The sequence below is a fragment of the Carcharhinus amblyrhynchos genome, chromosome 31 (genome assembly GCF_965287045.1).
Source record: "Carcharhinus amblyrhynchos chromosome 31, sCarAmb.v2.hapA, whole genome shotgun sequence".
NCBI lineage: Eukaryota > Metazoa > Chordata > Chondrichthyes > Carcharhiniformes > Carcharhinidae > Carcharhinus > Carcharhinus amblyrhynchos.
The window spans coordinates 24,553,407-24,569,095 of record NC_137354.1 but is presented as its reverse complement, the minus strand read 5'-3'; the positions used below and the strand labels follow the sequence as shown (position 1 = coordinate 24,569,095).

General features: G+C 45.7%; 1 protein-coding gene across 2 annotated transcripts in view; it reads right to left on the bottom strand.

Annotated features, from left to right (window-relative positions):
- The window catches only part of tbrg1 (transforming growth factor beta regulator 1), an 87,467-nt gene that overhangs the window by 59,461 nt on the left and 12,317 nt on the right, over positions 1-15,689 (bottom strand). The window contains exons 4-5 of one of the 2 annotated variants that reach the window (XM_080215545.1): positions 11,524-11,606; positions 1,562-1,598 (exon numbers count right to left, since the gene is read on the bottom strand). In XM_080215545.1, coding sequence (XP_080071671.1) covers positions 1,562-1,598; positions 11,524-11,606 — 120 coding nt within the window. The remainder of the gene's footprint in view (positions 1-1,561; positions 1,599-11,523; positions 11,607-15,689) is intronic. The other variant, XM_080215546.1, reaches the window with a different exon arrangement.

The following is a 15,689-nucleotide window of genomic DNA, read 5'->3' as shown; positions in this document are numbered from 1 at the left end:
CAATCCCACCCCCGGCCCTCTTCCCATAACCTCACATATTTATCGTTAATCCCCTGACTCTGGGGTCAATTTAGCACGGCCAATCAACCTAACCCGCACATCGGAAACGGGAGCACCGGGAAGAAACCCATGCAGGCATGGGGAGAATGTGCAAACTCCACCCAGACAGTGACCCGGGGTCGGATTTGAACTTGGGTCCCTGGCACTGTAAGGCAGCAGTGCTAATCATTGTCCCACCGTGCTGCCCCCGTGGGTTGCATGGTTGGAGTTTTGCTTCATTGTTTTGAAGTTCAAGGTGAGGTTTCACAGATCTATGAGGCCTTGGATGTTTTAAAAATGGGTGAATATCTTGCTTAGGAAACAGGATCTATGCAAATTGTCTTTTGCATGTCCTTATCACCTTTTTATATGAAACAATTTGGACTTAGTTACTCATTGCATCGATGCATTACCATTTGAAGTCTTAAGTTAAATTCCTGTCACCTAGCTTGCAGCTAAAATCAAAAATAAAATGAATGCCCCACTCCTTTTTTCTATATATAGCAGACACTCTGGTCTCCCATTCCAAAAAAACAGAAATATATTAACCAAATCTACACATGGATAAATATCAATTCAGTACAAACAGCTGGATTATTGTCGGAGAGTCAACGTAGACCCAATGGGCTAAATAACCTCCTTCTGCACTGTAGGGATTCTGTGGTAGTATCTACTCTAAACATCAAGACACTGACACCTGCTGTTCACAGTCAGCATGAGTCTGAGATTCACTGCCAAATTGTAGCAGTTCACAGATGAATATGTTTACCTGGGTAAGATGTTTTATCGGGGAGTCAATACAGACTCGATGGGCCAAATAGCCTTCTTTTGCATTGTAAGATTCTATTATTCTAAGAATTAAAATAGTTAAAGCAGAGGAATAGTCTTCATGAGTTGATTAATGAGTAACTGAGCCACAAAACATCCTTGATCTATATTGTAGCTAATCTGAGCTATGGATAGCAGACCAAGAATACTCTTTATTTAGCGTTTCCCCTCAAAATGGCTGTATGTGAACAACAGGTGACGAAAGATCTCTCATAGCTGCAATGTCAAATAGGTAAAGACTTAGTCAAGGCTCAGGAGTGATTAGGGCAGAAAGATGGAGAGAGGGAAAAGAGTTGTTTTATGCTAACTCCTTGCCCTTGGGAGCTTAGGCAATGAATAAATCAGAAAGCATTTGAGTAACAGTGACAAGATAACTGCTGCACAAATACACCTTTTGTCAATTCAACCGCAGCTCACTGGGATTGAAGGGGGAAACGAAACAGGGGTGCAATTTTAAATTTAATTTCTACATAGTGTTGGATTTGGAAATATAGCAAAAGGAATGTGAGCATAAAATTAATCTCTGGAAAGTGGGCAATACGCTTCTCAGGAAATAGCGGTCATTTTGTGACACATTTCCTGCCTTTGAAGAAACAAGTAATTAACTGAGGAAAGATGGTGGTATTTCATTAAAACAGTGCTCCAAGCCAATGTAATGAACAGTGAGAATAGGAGGCCAACAAGGAATACTTACCTCCCGATACAGGACTGCTTCCAGGCTGGATTTGGAGCTACAGCAGAGAAAAGTATGACAATCAGTGAATGACATAAGACAGTTTGACACCAATATTGATACAGATTTGTTCTATCTTGGATCTTAGGATGTCACAAAGTCTTTTTAAAAAAAGTTTAAAAGTTTTAATTTATTAGTATTAACACTGTCGTGAAGTTACTGTGAAATCCCCCAAGTCCACGGCCTGTTTGGGTCAATGCACCTAACCAAGCACTACAGAGCCAACAAATTAATATGTTTTCTCTTGTAATATAGGAACCACAGCAGTCAATCTGTGCACAGCAAGATCCCACAAACATCACTACAATAAGTGACCAGATAATCAATTCCAATAATGTCTCATGATGGATTCTTACTGAGCAAGGCACCAGGGAGAAATGTTCTGCGCTTCTCTGAAATAGCGCCACAGGATCTACTGTCCAAGAAGAAAAGACAATGCCTCGGTTTAACATCTTAGTTGAAAGACAGAACTTCCAAGTGTGCAGCACAGTCCTGCACTGAAACGCCAGCCTAGGTTACCTGCCCAAATTCTGGAGTAGGATTGAAATAGACTCAGAACCAGCACTCTCTGACTGAGTCACATCTATCTTCATTGGACACATAGCACTAACCATATGCCAGCACCTTGTCCCTTTGCCCCGTTAGGGTTCTGGAGCAGAGTGGCACCTGAACAGAGTGGTTTAATTGAGAAGATAGAGACAGTGGGAATTTGGAGAAAAGGGGGAATGACCTAGTATATAAAATCAACATATATAAACAAGTGAGGAATATAGATAATAAGGGCTATGTTACAGTTACAACTGCTGGCTTGTGAGGAAGTAGCAGGGCACAGCACTCCTTACACACAGGGAGAGGGTAAGTTGTTTTCTCCACTTTAAAGCCACATTAAGGCAAGAGTTCCAGATTTCCTTAACATAAAAGGACTGTAAATAAATTTCTACTGGGCATAAATATAACGTAAGAGTCTTTAAGCTAAAGTTATGGCAGAAGAGCTCAGTCCTGCGTGTTGCACTGCCTCAGCATGTGGGAATTCGTAGGCGCTCCTTGCAGTCTGGATGACCACGTGTGCAGGAAGGGCCACAGGGGTGACCAACCTGAGTTCTGGGCTTCGGAGCATGTGGGGTCGGCTTGAGGCTCTAGGGCGCATCCGCGATGCTGAGAGTTACGTGGATAACATGTTTTTAGACGGGAGGTGAGAGATGAAATTGCTGGCAAATCTTTGTCTCTTCTTTGGACACAGGTGAGGTCCCAGAGGACTGGAGGATAGCTAATGTGGTACCGCTGTTTAAAAAGGGCAGTAGGGATAGCCCTGGTAATTATAGGCCGGTGAGTTTGACGTCAGTGGTAGGAAAGTTGTTGGAAAAAATTCTTAGGGATAGGATGTACACGCATTTGGAGCGTTGCGATCTGGTTAGGGATTTGCAGCATGGCTTTGTTAAGGGGAGGTCTTGCCTTACGAATCTTGTAGAATTTTTCGAGGAGGTGACAAAAACGGTTGACGAAGGACAAGCCATTGATGTCGTCTATATGGATTTCAGTAAGGCGTTTGACAAAGTCCCTCACGGTAGGTTGGTAGAAAAGGTTAAGGCTCATGGGATACACAGACAGATATCTAGATGGATTGAAAACTGGCTAGGCAACAAGGGACAGAGAGTAGTAGTGGAAGAGTTCTTTTCTAGCTGGAGATCTGTCACCAGTGGTGCGCCGCAGGGCTCAGTACTGGGACGTCTTCTATTCATAATATATATAAAAGACTTGGAAGAGGGCGTACGTGGTGTGATCAGCAAGTTTGCAGGTGACACAAAGATGGCAGGATTGGCGGATAGTGAGGAGGAGTGTCAGGTGACACAGCAGGATATAGATAGGCTGGTATATTGGGCAGATAAATGGCAGATGGAATTTAATCCTGATAAATGCGAGGTGATGCATTTTGGAAGGAATAATGTAGAGGGGAGTTACATGATAAAGGGTAGACCTATTAAGAGTATAGAAATGCAGAGGGACCTGGGAGTGCAAGTGCACAAGTCTCTGAAAGTGGCAACACAGGTGGAGAAGGTTGCGAAGAAAGCTTATGGTATGCTAGCCTTTATAGGAAGGGGTGTAAAGTACAAGAGCTGGCGTCTAATGCTACAGTTGTACAGAACGTTGGTTAGACCGCATTTGGAGTACTGCGTCCAGTTCCGGTCGCCTTACTACCGGAAGGACGTGGAGACCCTGGAGAGAGTGCAGAGGAGGTTTACCAGGATGCCTGGTATGGAAGGACTGGGTTATGAGGAAAGATTGGGTAAACTGTGGCTCTTTTCCTTAGAAAGACGGAGTTGAAGGGGGGGTCTGATAGAGGTGTATAAAATAATGAAGGGTATAGATAGAGTAAAGATTGGCAGGCTTTTTCCTAGATTGGAGACAAATATCACGAGGGGCCATGAGCATAGAGTGAGGGGAGGAGAAGTATAATTTGGATGCTAGAGGGAGGTTTTTCACACAGAGGGTCGTGGGGGTATGGAATGCACTACCAAGTAAGGTGGTGGAGGCAGGCACGCTGGACTTGTTTAAGGTTTACTTAGATAGACACGAGCGAAACAGGGATGGAGGGTTATAGGAGACTGTTTTAAAAAAGGATCAGAGCCTCGGGACGTTCCTGGAAATCTAATGCTACATGTGTTGGTGTTTTTTCTCTTTAACTCCGCAGGTGTGCCGGTTTACCTTGTTGTCTAACGAGGGGCATGCACACGGTGGGTCGTGCGTGGGCCGCTCTTGGATGTTTCGAGAGTGGCCTAGTACTTTGCGTCGTTAGCGTACGCTTAAACTGGACCAGATGCTGGGCAAGACGACAGCTCAGTGACTATCACTGTTTGCTGTGCAGACACATGGATTTGGGCCAGTGACTGTGGGAGTTTGCGCATTCTCCCCATGCTTGCGTGGGTTTTCTCCGGGTGCTCCGGTTTCCTCCCACACCCCAATGATGTGCTCTTAGGCTGATTGGTGTAACAAATTGTCCCTAAATTATTCTTCCCTGAATCTGGTTTCCAATGGGGGTACTATAAGCATAGACATGGGTTAAGGATGGAGGAGGAAAAACACATTGTTAAGTTGGTGGCGCGGGCTCGTTGGGCCGAAGGGCCTCTTTCCTGTGCTGTGTTGATCTTTGTTCTTTGACGTGGTCACACTGCAGCTTTAGGAACTGCGATCTGAGAGGGAACGGGTGGCCACCAGTCAGAAGAAGGGAGGCAGGCCAGGTCGTCAGAAAATCCTGAAGAGTGCATCGCACTCAAGAATCGATTTTCTGTGTTGGAAACGGTGAGAGTGACAGTTCCTTTGGGGAGTGCAGCCAAAGCCAAGTTCACTTTGCTGTGGGGACTCAGCTGGACAAGAGAGGAGTAAACAAACTGGGAATGGAGGGATACAAACGAATAGTCTAGTTGGAAGCATGAGCAATGCAGGCTTGGAGGGCCGAAGGGCCTGTTTCCTGTGCTGTATTGTTCTTTGTTTACGCGTGGAAGAGCAATAATGATAGGAGACTCGACGGTGAGCAGTGCAGACCGGCATTTCTGTGGTCATAGACGTGACTCCAGAATGGAGTGTGGCCTCCCTGGTGCGAGGGTCAGGGATGTCACTAAAAGGCTGTACGGCATTCTGGGTGAACAGTCAGAGGTCGAGGTTCACGTTGGTACCAATGACACAGATGATATTAGGGAGTTCACTGGGTGTATGTGGTGAGGTGTCTTTGTGCCAGCACTCAGTCAGCTTTGCTGAGAGTAAAGCCAGTCCAGAGCTGAACGTGACAGAAGGGCAAAAGATATCCTATTCCCAATAATCCCCCATTTCTGAAAAATTCTCTTCCCCTGTTTACTGAAAGTTTATTATAGAGGGAATTTCCATCATAATATATAATTAATCTTTACCAAGAAATCCCTCAACAAACAGCTACTTGCCTGAAACACTTGGGGCTAAGAGACAGAAGCTGACCAATGGTAGAGGAGAATTAAGAGGCAGGAGGTAAGACCAGAAGACCATAAGACATAGGAGCAGAATTAGGCCATTTGGCCCATCGAGTCTGCTCCGCCATTCAATCATGACTGATGTGATTCTCATTCCCATTTTCCTGCATTCTCCCTGTGACTTCATCCTCTTATTCATCAAGAATTTATCTATCACTGTCTTAAAGACACTCAATGACCTGGCCTCCACAGCCTCTGTGGTAATGAGTTCCACAGATTCACCACCCTCTGGCTGCCAAAATTCCTCCTCACCTCAGGTTTAAACGAGTGTCCCTTCATTCTGAGATTGTGCCCTTGAGTTCTAGTCTCTCCCACTAGTGGAACATCCTCTCCACATCCACTCTATCTAGGCCTCTCAGTATTCTGCAAGTTTCAGTTAGATTTCCCCCTCAGCCTTCTAAACTCCATCGAGTACAGACCCAAACAGAGCCTTATCCAGCCTCAGCAGTACATCCGTACTCTTGTATTCTAGCCCTCTAGGAATGAATGCTAACATTGAATTTGCCTTCCTAACTGCCGACTGAACCTGCATGTTAACCTTGAGAGTCCTGAACCAGGACTCCCAAGTCCCTTTTGTGCTTCAGATTTCCAAAGCCTTTCCCCGTTTAGAAAATAATGTATGCCTCTATTCTTCCTACCAAAGTGCATAACCTCACACTTTCCCACTGCCATCCATTCCATCGGCCACTTCTTTTCCCCACTCTCCTAGCTTGACCAAGTCATTCTGCAGCCTCCCCACTTCCTGGACACTACCTGTCGCTCTACATTTCTTTGTATCATCGGCAAATTTAGCAACCGTGCTCTCAGTTCCATCTTCCAGATCATTAATGTAAGTAGTGAAAAGTTGTGGTCCCAGCACTGACCCCTGTGGAACAGCACCAGTCACTGGTTGCCTTCCTGGAACATGGATTCAATATACGTGGCAGTAGGTGTAGGTGGGACATGAGGAAGAACTTTTTTACTCAGAGGGTGTTGAGTGTCTGGACTTCACTACCTGATTTGGTGGTGGAGACAGAGATCCTAAACTCTTAAAGGATACCTGGATCTGCAGGTAAGATCCGCACCTTAGGTGCTGTAAGCTACAGGGCTCTGGGCCAGGTGCAGGAAGGTGGGGATTAGATAGGACAGCTGGGTGTCCATGGGCCAAATGGCCTCCTCTTGTGCTGTAACTTTTCTATGGTTTGATGAGGCAGACAGGGAAAAACAGGATAGGCATGAACCTCGGGTCAGTAGTTTTAGCTGGGGGAAGGGTAATTATGAGGCCATTAGGAGAGAATTAGGAAGCATTGGTTGGACTAGGAGATTACAGGGACTAGGAACGTCTGAAATGTGGAGTTTTTTCAAGGAGCAGCTACTGTGGGTCTGTGATAGGTATGTCCCTGTCAGGCAAGGAGGAATTGGTAGGGCTAGGGAACCGTGGTGCACAAAAAAAGTTGATTTGTTGGTTAGGAAGAAGAAGGAGGCTTATGTTCGGATGAGGCTTGAGGGCTCGGGTAGTGCAGTAGAAAGCTTTAGATTGGCTAGGAGGGAGTTGAAGAGGGAGTTAAGAAGGGCTAGAAGAGGGCATGAGATGACTTTGGCTGATAGGATTAAGGAGAATCCTAAGGCGTTCTATAGGTATGTCAAGAACAGAAGGTTGGTTAGGGCAAGATTAGGGCCAGTTACAGACAGTAGGGGGAAGTTGTGTGTGGAACCGGAAGAGATTGGAGAGGCATTGAACCATTATTTCTCTTCGGTGTTCACGCAGGACGATATGAATGTAGCTGAGGAGGTCACTGGGGTGAAGGGGTGTAAAATAGAAAGTATTGTAGTTGATACAGAGGATGTGTTGGATATTCTAGATGGGTTGAAAATAGATAAGTCCCCTGGTCCAGACGGGATTTACCCTAGGATTCTATGGGAGGCAAGAGAGGTGATTGCAGAGCCACTGGCTCTGATCTTCAGGTCGTCGTTGGTCTCTGGTATAGTACCGGAAGATTGGAAGACAGCGAATGTTGTCCCATTGTTTAAGAAGGGGAGCAGAGACTTCCCTGGGAATTATAGACCAGTGAGTCTTACTTCTGTAGTGGGCAAGGTTTTAGAAAGAATTATTAGGGATAGGATTTATAGTTATTTGGAGAGTAATGAATTGATTAGAGATAGTCAGCATGGTTTTGTAGCGGGAAGGTCGTGCCTTACTAACCTTATTGAGTTCTTTGAGAAGGTGACCAAAGAGGTGGATAGGGGTAAGGCAGTAGATGTGGTATATATGGATTTTAGTAAGGCGTTTGATAAGGTTCACCATGGTATGCTTCTGCAGAAAATGCAGATGTATGGGATTGGTGGTAATTTAGGTACTTGGATCAGGAATTGGTTAGCAGATAGGAGACAGAGGGTGGTGGTTGATGGTAATTATTCATCATGGAGTTCGGTTACGAGTGGTGTGCCTCAGGGATCTGTTTTGGGGCCACTGCTGTTTGTAATCTTTATTAATGATCTGGATGAGGGTATAGTTGGGTGGATTAGTAAGTTTGCTGATGACACCAGAGTCGGAGGTGTGGTAGATTGTGAGGAAGGGTGTCGAAGTTTGCAAGGTGACTTGGACAGGTTGCAGAGCTGGGCCGCGAGGTGGCGGATGGAGTTTAATGCGGAGAAGTGTGGGGTAATCCATTTCGGTAGGAATAACAGATGTGTTGAGTATAGGGCTAACGGGAGGAATTTGAATAGAGTGGAGGAGCAGAGGGATCTAGGTGTATGTGTACATAGATCCCTGAAAGTTGGGAATCAAGTAGATAAGGTTGTTAAGAAGGCGTACGGTGTCTTGGCGTTTATTGGTAGGGGGATTGAATTTAGGAGTCGCAGCGTCATGTTGCAACTGTACACAACTCTGGTGCGGCCGCACTTGGAGTACTGTGTGCAGTTCTGGTCCCCACATTACAGGAAGGATGTGGAGGCTTTGGAGAGGGTGCAGAGGAGGTTTACCAGGATGTTGCCTGGTATGCAGGGGAGGTCCTATGAGGAGAGACTGAGGGATTTGGGGTTGTTTTCACTGGAAAGAAGGCGGCTAAGAGGGGATCTTATAGAAACATATAAGATGATTAGAGGTTTAGATAGGGTGGATGGTGATAGCCTGTTTCCTCGGATGGAGAAATCTAGCACGAGGGGGCATGGCTTTAAATTAAGGGGGGGTAGTTATAGGACGGATGTCAGGGGCAGGTTCTTTACCCAGAGGGTGGTGAGGGACTGGAATGCCCTGCCTGCTGCAGTTGTAAATGCGCCTAGTTTGGGGGCGTTTAAGAGATTGGTGGATAGGTTTATGGACGAAAAGGGATTGGTTTAGATTAGTGGGTCAATGTTTTTTTTTAAAAATAAGACTGGTCGGCGCAACATTGTGGGCCGAAGGGCCTGTTCCGCGCTGTAATGTTCTATGTTCTAAACTGTTCCCATTGGAGAATGATACAAGGAGTAGGGAGCATAGATTTAAGGCAAGAGGCACAGCGGCAATGTGAGGAAGGACTTTTTTCACAGTGATTGGTAATGAGTTGAAACTCACTGACTACAAGGCTGGTGGAAGAGAAGATGGTCAATGATTTCAAAAGGAAATTTGATGGCTACTTGCAGGAAATAAACTTGCTGGGCTACAGGGATGAGCGGGAAGATGGGACTGACTGGATTTCGATGAAGAACCAGGATAAGCTCAGTTTTAAGTTTACTTAAGTTTTTTTTAATGGTGTCACAAGTAGGTTTACATTAAAACTGCAATGAAGTTACTGTGAAAATCCCCTAGTCGCCACACTCCGGCACCTGTTCAGGTACACTGAGGGAGAATCTAGCATGGCCAATGCACCTAACCAGCACGCCTTTCGGACTGTGGGAAGAAACCAGAGCATCCAGAGGAAACCCACGCAGGCAAGGGGAGAACATGCAGACTCCACACAGATAGTGACCCAAGCTGGGAATCAAACCCGGGTCCCTGGTGCTGTGAGGCAGCACTGTGGCACCCCGGAAGTAGAGGCAATGAGGAAATGTTTGTTTTTTCACACAGGGAGTTGCTGTGATGTAGAGTTCACTGTCTGAAGGGGGAGTGGAAGCAGATTTAAGGATAACTGACAATCGTGATGTTGATAAAGAGGTAAATGTTGTAGGATTGAGGAAAAAGCCTGAGAACAGTATTAACTTGAATAGCTTTTCCAAAGAGTTGGCGCAGGCAGGTGCCTCTGAAAGATGTGCAGGTTAGGGTGCATTGGATGCGCTAAATTCTCCCTCGGCGTACCCAAACAGGCACTGGAGTGTGGTGACTAGGGATTTTCACAGCAACTTCATTGCAGTGTTAATGTGAGCCTACTTGTGACTAATAAATAAATTTAACTTAAACCTTCTGTGCTGTGCCAAAATATTCTGTTAGGGAACTGGATCAGTGTAAAAACCACACATTTGAGCATTCAGACACAGTGTGGAGTGAGGATTGTTTCACTGGGGGAGGGAGCATTGACAGCAGCAACACTGCTTCACCCTTTACATTTCAATTCTCTTGATTTCCACCAGAGGGAAGTTTCCCACTGCCTGAATAAGTGCAACAAACCACAGGCAGAGACAACTGAACAATCACCTTGCATTGCTACGCAGCAAACACAACACTCACAAGTGAAGGTGTGCTCATTCAGTTCTATCCTCTCGGATTTCACTGTCACAAGTCTACTTTCTGTCAACTTTCTCCCTCAAAGTGGCAGTCGCTGTGTCAAAGTCAGGGTGCAACATGCTCTGGATAGACGGGGAAGCTGGAATCGGTAGCTCTGGGTAGTGCCTTTGAGGGTGACACTAGTAGCTGTCTATCTTCCAATTTTTGCATGAGTGTAGACACAGCAGCAACAAGCGAACTGAGCCAATCACCGTCCTCACTAACATCCAAACAAGTACATTTTACACCCAGGAGGAAGACAAGGGCCTCTTCAGGAAAACAGGTGAATTTAGAGTCACAGAGATATACAACACTGAAACAGGCCCTTCGGCCCAATTGTCCATGCTGTCCAGATTTCCTAAATTGAACTAGTCCCATTTGCCTGAGTTTAGCCCATATCCCTCTAAACCTTTCCCATCCAGTTGTCCAAATGACTTTTTAAATGTTGTAATTGTACCCACCTCTACCACCTCCTCTGGCAGCTCATTCCATACACACACCACCCTCTGTGTGAAAAGGTTCCCCCTCAGGTACCTTTTAAATCTTTCCCCTCAGATCCCTTTTAAATCTTTCCCCTCTCACCTTCAGCCTATGCTTTCTAGTTTTGGATTCCCCTACTAGTTCTGGGGAAAAGAACTTGGTTATTCACCTTATCTATGCCCGTCAGGATTTTATAAACCTCTATAAGGTCACCCCTCATCTTCCTACGCTCCAGGGAAAAAAATCTGAGCCTATCCAGCCTCTCCTTAAATTTCAAACTTTCCAATCCCTGTAAAGCTTTTTTGGACTTTTTCCAGTTTAATAACATCATTTCTATAGCAGGGTGACCAGGATTGTACGCAGTATGCCAAATGTAGCCTTATCGATGTCTTGTCCAGTTGTAACATAATGTCCCAACTCCTATGCTCAACACTCTGACCGAAGAAGGCAAGTGTGCCAAACGCCTTCTTCACCACCCTGTCTATCTGTGACACCACTTTTCAGGAACTATGTACCTGCACCCCCGGGTCTCTCTGTTCAACAACACTCCCCAGGGCCCTACCATTAACTGTGTAAGTCCTGCTCATACTCAAATGCAACACCTCGCACGTGTGGCAAACTCCATCTGACACACGTACATCATTTGCATCATTGCACCAGAGGTACAACACAGCTAATTACATTGGCCAGGACATCACTCTGGGATTGTCAGGGGTTCTGTTCCATTGCTCTGTACCCAGCTCAGCATTACCCACTGTGCAAAGGGCCTATAATAAATGCCAGCTTACTTCGACTGTACCAGTCCTTGGTCCAGAATCCTCTGCTTGATCTCCTTAATGTGCAATGGCCTCCCAGCCTCTTCCAGAACAATCTGTAATAAAACAGGTTAAAACCTCAAGCAGGTCCAATCCTCATTCACACTGAAAGCAACAAGGGCAATTTAGAGCTGCAGTTTAAATAAAATCTCATTAAGATTTTCCCAGTGAATAACAAACAGAACTGTTTACTCTGTTCCAGGCAGCCTAAATTAACAGTAAACCCTCCTGAGGGAGACTGCGTGCTGACTCAAAGCCCGAATGGCCTTCTTCTTCTTCACTGTCGGGTTTCTACGGATCGAAGGATATGGGGGGAATGCAGGGAACAGTGTACCGAGTTGAATGATCATCGTGAATGATGAAGCAGGCTCAAAGGGCTGAATGGCCTACCCCTGCTCCTATTTTCTATGTTTCTATGAACCTGCCACACCACACTCATGATGTGGAGGTGCCGGCATTGGACTGGGGTAAAAGTGAAAGAAATCCCACAACACCAGCTTAAAGTCCAACAAGTTTATTTGTAGCAAATGCCGCGAGCTTTCGGGTCAGGCTGTCCCTTCGTCAGGTGGCTGGGATCACAAACAGGGCACAAAGACACAAACTCAATTTACATGCGTGTGGGATTTCCTTCTGTTTTACCACACTCTCAGCCAGAACATTCCAGGCCTTAACCACTCACTATCCTGAAACCACTTGCTCCTGTTTTCCATGTTTCTGTGACTTCAACTTTGCCTAGACTGCAAAATGCTATATTTATTAAAATGCTATCTTGGAGTCAAGGACAGTTATTCCCACTTGCTCTGCCACTCAGCTGCTGTGTTAATATCCGGGGGCAGGGATTCTGATGAGATGTGGAACTGGAACTCTAACTGAGCATCAACAAGAAGGGTGATAGTTAGTCAGTGTTGCCTAATGGTACTATCCTTTCTGGCACTATCGTGATGCTAGGAGGCTGGGAGAACAGTGGCTGGCTGGTGAGGGGTTGTCCTGTTCATGGAGATGCATGGAAAATCTACCGTTCTGTAATGTGTCAATTCAAACAGTTTGGCTGAGGAAGACACGAGCTCCAGTGCACAGATCACCAGCACTGACAGGGGAAGAGTACATTACTGGTAATGTTGCTGAGCCAGGATCCTGGAGGAATGAGTCCAACTCCCACCACATCTCCCCCTCCAGGTATCAGGCCCTCAGAGGGTGACCTCATGGCTGGTCCATGATAATGCTTGGTAAAGTACTGCAGTGGTTTGCCGTTGTCTTCTGAAATGTGGCTGATCAGAAAACTCTTACTGCCTATAATCCGACAACTGGAAGGATTTACAGGCTGAATTCAACCTGTTTGGCCACTTTACGAAGACATCTTTCCCAGCCATCAATCCTGAAGTGGGACTTGAACCCGGAGATTCTGGCCCAGAGGCTGGGGTGGCACGGTGGCAGTGGTTAGTACTGCTGCTTCACAGCGCCAGGGACCTGGGTTCAATTCCCAGCTTGGGTCACGGTCTGTGCGCAGTCTGCATGTTCTTCCCATGCCTGCGTGCGCTCACTGTCTGTATGGAGTTTGCACATTCTCCCTGAGTCTGCATGGATTTCCCCCAGTTTCCCCCCACATTCTTGAAGACATGCTGGGTAGGTGATTGACCCAAATAGATGCCACAGTGTGGCTACTAGGGGCTTTTCACAGTAACTTCATTGCAGTGTTAACGTAAGCCTTACTTGTGACTAATAAATGAAACCTAAAAAAAAACTTTCCGGGATCTTTAGAGAGAGCTAGTTTCCTCTGTAGCTCTTGCTCTCTCTGAGGTCTGGAGACTGAAATCTAGGAAATAAATCTCTTTCTCAGAGATTCTACTGAATGGTGTTTTCTCCAGAAGTTCCTGTGTGAGAATTAGAAGACAGGTGTCTGTCTGAATCACTCTCCACAAGTGTCAAGAGGCTAGAAATCTAGTACCTATGTAAACACCTTCGTCTTCTGTTTAAACTGGTTCTTAAGAAGGGGTGTATGTCTATGGGGGATATTGCTAATTTGGAACAACAGAGATAGCTAGCTGTTAGGAATTATACATTGTCATGTTTAAGTATTTTAATTGGTAAAATTTATGCTAATTCTTTCTGTTATATTCTAATTGTGTTCTTAAATAAAGTTTGTTTTGATAAAAAGCTTCCTATTGGGTGACTGGAATCATACCTGGAGTGAAACACCTTATGCTCACCCTAAGCAAATGTAAAACTTAGGGTCTGGCTAACTTCATAAAACACCTTGGAGTTTCCGATCTGGTCCCTAACAGCACTTATTTCACCCTCTCTTTCTATAGATTTCACAGTTGTCACACTAAAGTCTTTTTCTCTGACTTTGTAAATCTCACATTGTGCCTCTGCTCTCTATCTTGCAATGTGACTCTGAAATATTTTATGTATTGTGTTAGTTAATTTTCTTTTTTTTTACTTTTTTGAGGTCCGAGGATACTCCCTGAGAAAGTAGCCATTAGTGGCTGGGATATCCGAATTAGAGAGAGCTAGCAGTGGAATAGTGAGGATGGCAAGGAGGTGGATGTGGGATAGAGGTGGAGTGTGGGGGTTGGGAGCAGATGGCGGTCCAAGACAGCTCTTGGGATTGAAGATGAGGCACACAGCTGGATAAAATCACTTCCCTTGGTGGAGAATTCTAGAACCTGTTCTTTGTTCTAGGGGACATAGATTCAAGACAAGTGGCAATAGGTATAGAGGGGACATGAAGAAGAACTTTATTTATGCAGAGGATGGGGAGTGTCTGGAATTTGTGCCCAAGCTGGTGATGGAGACAGAGACAGAGGCCCTAAACTGTTTTAAAGAGTACCTGGATCTGCAACTTAAGTGCTGTAAGCTACAGGGCTATAGGTGAGGTGCAGGAAGGTGGATTTGAAAGACATCTGGGTGTCCTCAGGCTCAGTAAAAAGTCTGACAACACCAGGTTTTAGTCCAACCTATTTATTTGATAATATACTCGCAAGCTTTCGAGGGGTTACCCTCTTCGTCAGGTGAATGGAGAGTTCTGGCCTCAGACAGAGCATATAAAGCACAGACAGTTTAGAGATTACTGATTAAAATGCGAATCCTTACACCTAACCTGCTGTTCAAGACCTGAAGTGGCTGATAATGTGAGTGGTAGGAGCACTGATCACAGTTTAAAGAGATGTGTATTGTCTCCAGACAGTACAGTAAGTGAGGTTTTGCAAACCCAGGCAAGTCACGGGGGTTACAGATAGTGCGACATGAACCCAAGATCCCTGTTGAGACCGTCCTCATGTGTGCGGAACTTGGCTATCAGTCTCTGCTCAGCGACTCTGCGCTGTCGTGTGTTGTGAAGGCCGCCTTGGAGAATGCTTACCCGAAGGTCAGAGGCTTCTGACCTTCGGGTAAGCATTCTCCAAGGCGGCCTTCACAACACACGACAGCGCAGAGTCGCTGAGCAGAGACTGATAGCCAAGTTCCGCACACATGAGGACGGTCTCAACAGGGATCTTGGGTTCATGTCGCACTATCTGTAACCCCCGTGACTTGCCTGGGTTTGCAAAACCTCACTTACTGTACTGTCTGGAGACAATACACATCTCTTTAAACTGTGATCAGTGCTCCTACCACTCACATTATCAGCCACTTCAGGTCTTGAACAGCAGGTTAGGTGTAAGGATTCGCATTTTAATCAGTAATCTCTAAACTGTCTGTGCTTTATATGCTCTGTCTGAGGCCAGAACTCTCCATTCACCTGACGAAGAGGGTAACCCCTCGAAAGCTTGCGAGTATATTATCAAATAAATAGGTTGGACTAAAACCTGGTGTTGTCAGACTTTTTACTGTGTTTACGCCAGTCCAACGCCGGCATACCCACATCATGTCCTCAGGCTGGCATGGACAAGGTATGCCGAATGGCCTTCTTCTGTGCTGTAACTTTCTTACGGTTCTATAACCACATGGTAGGGAGAGGAGGCCAGTGTGTGGATCCTCAGCTGAGCAGAGGAATGAATCTGAGAGCACACAGGGGACTGAAAGACTGTGTGTTACTGCGAGCAGCACCATTATCAATAGTTCCTCCAAAGGTCTCGCCGTTGCTTAATGACATGGCTCGAAGGGCCGAATGGCCTGTTCCTACTTTCTATGTTTCTGTG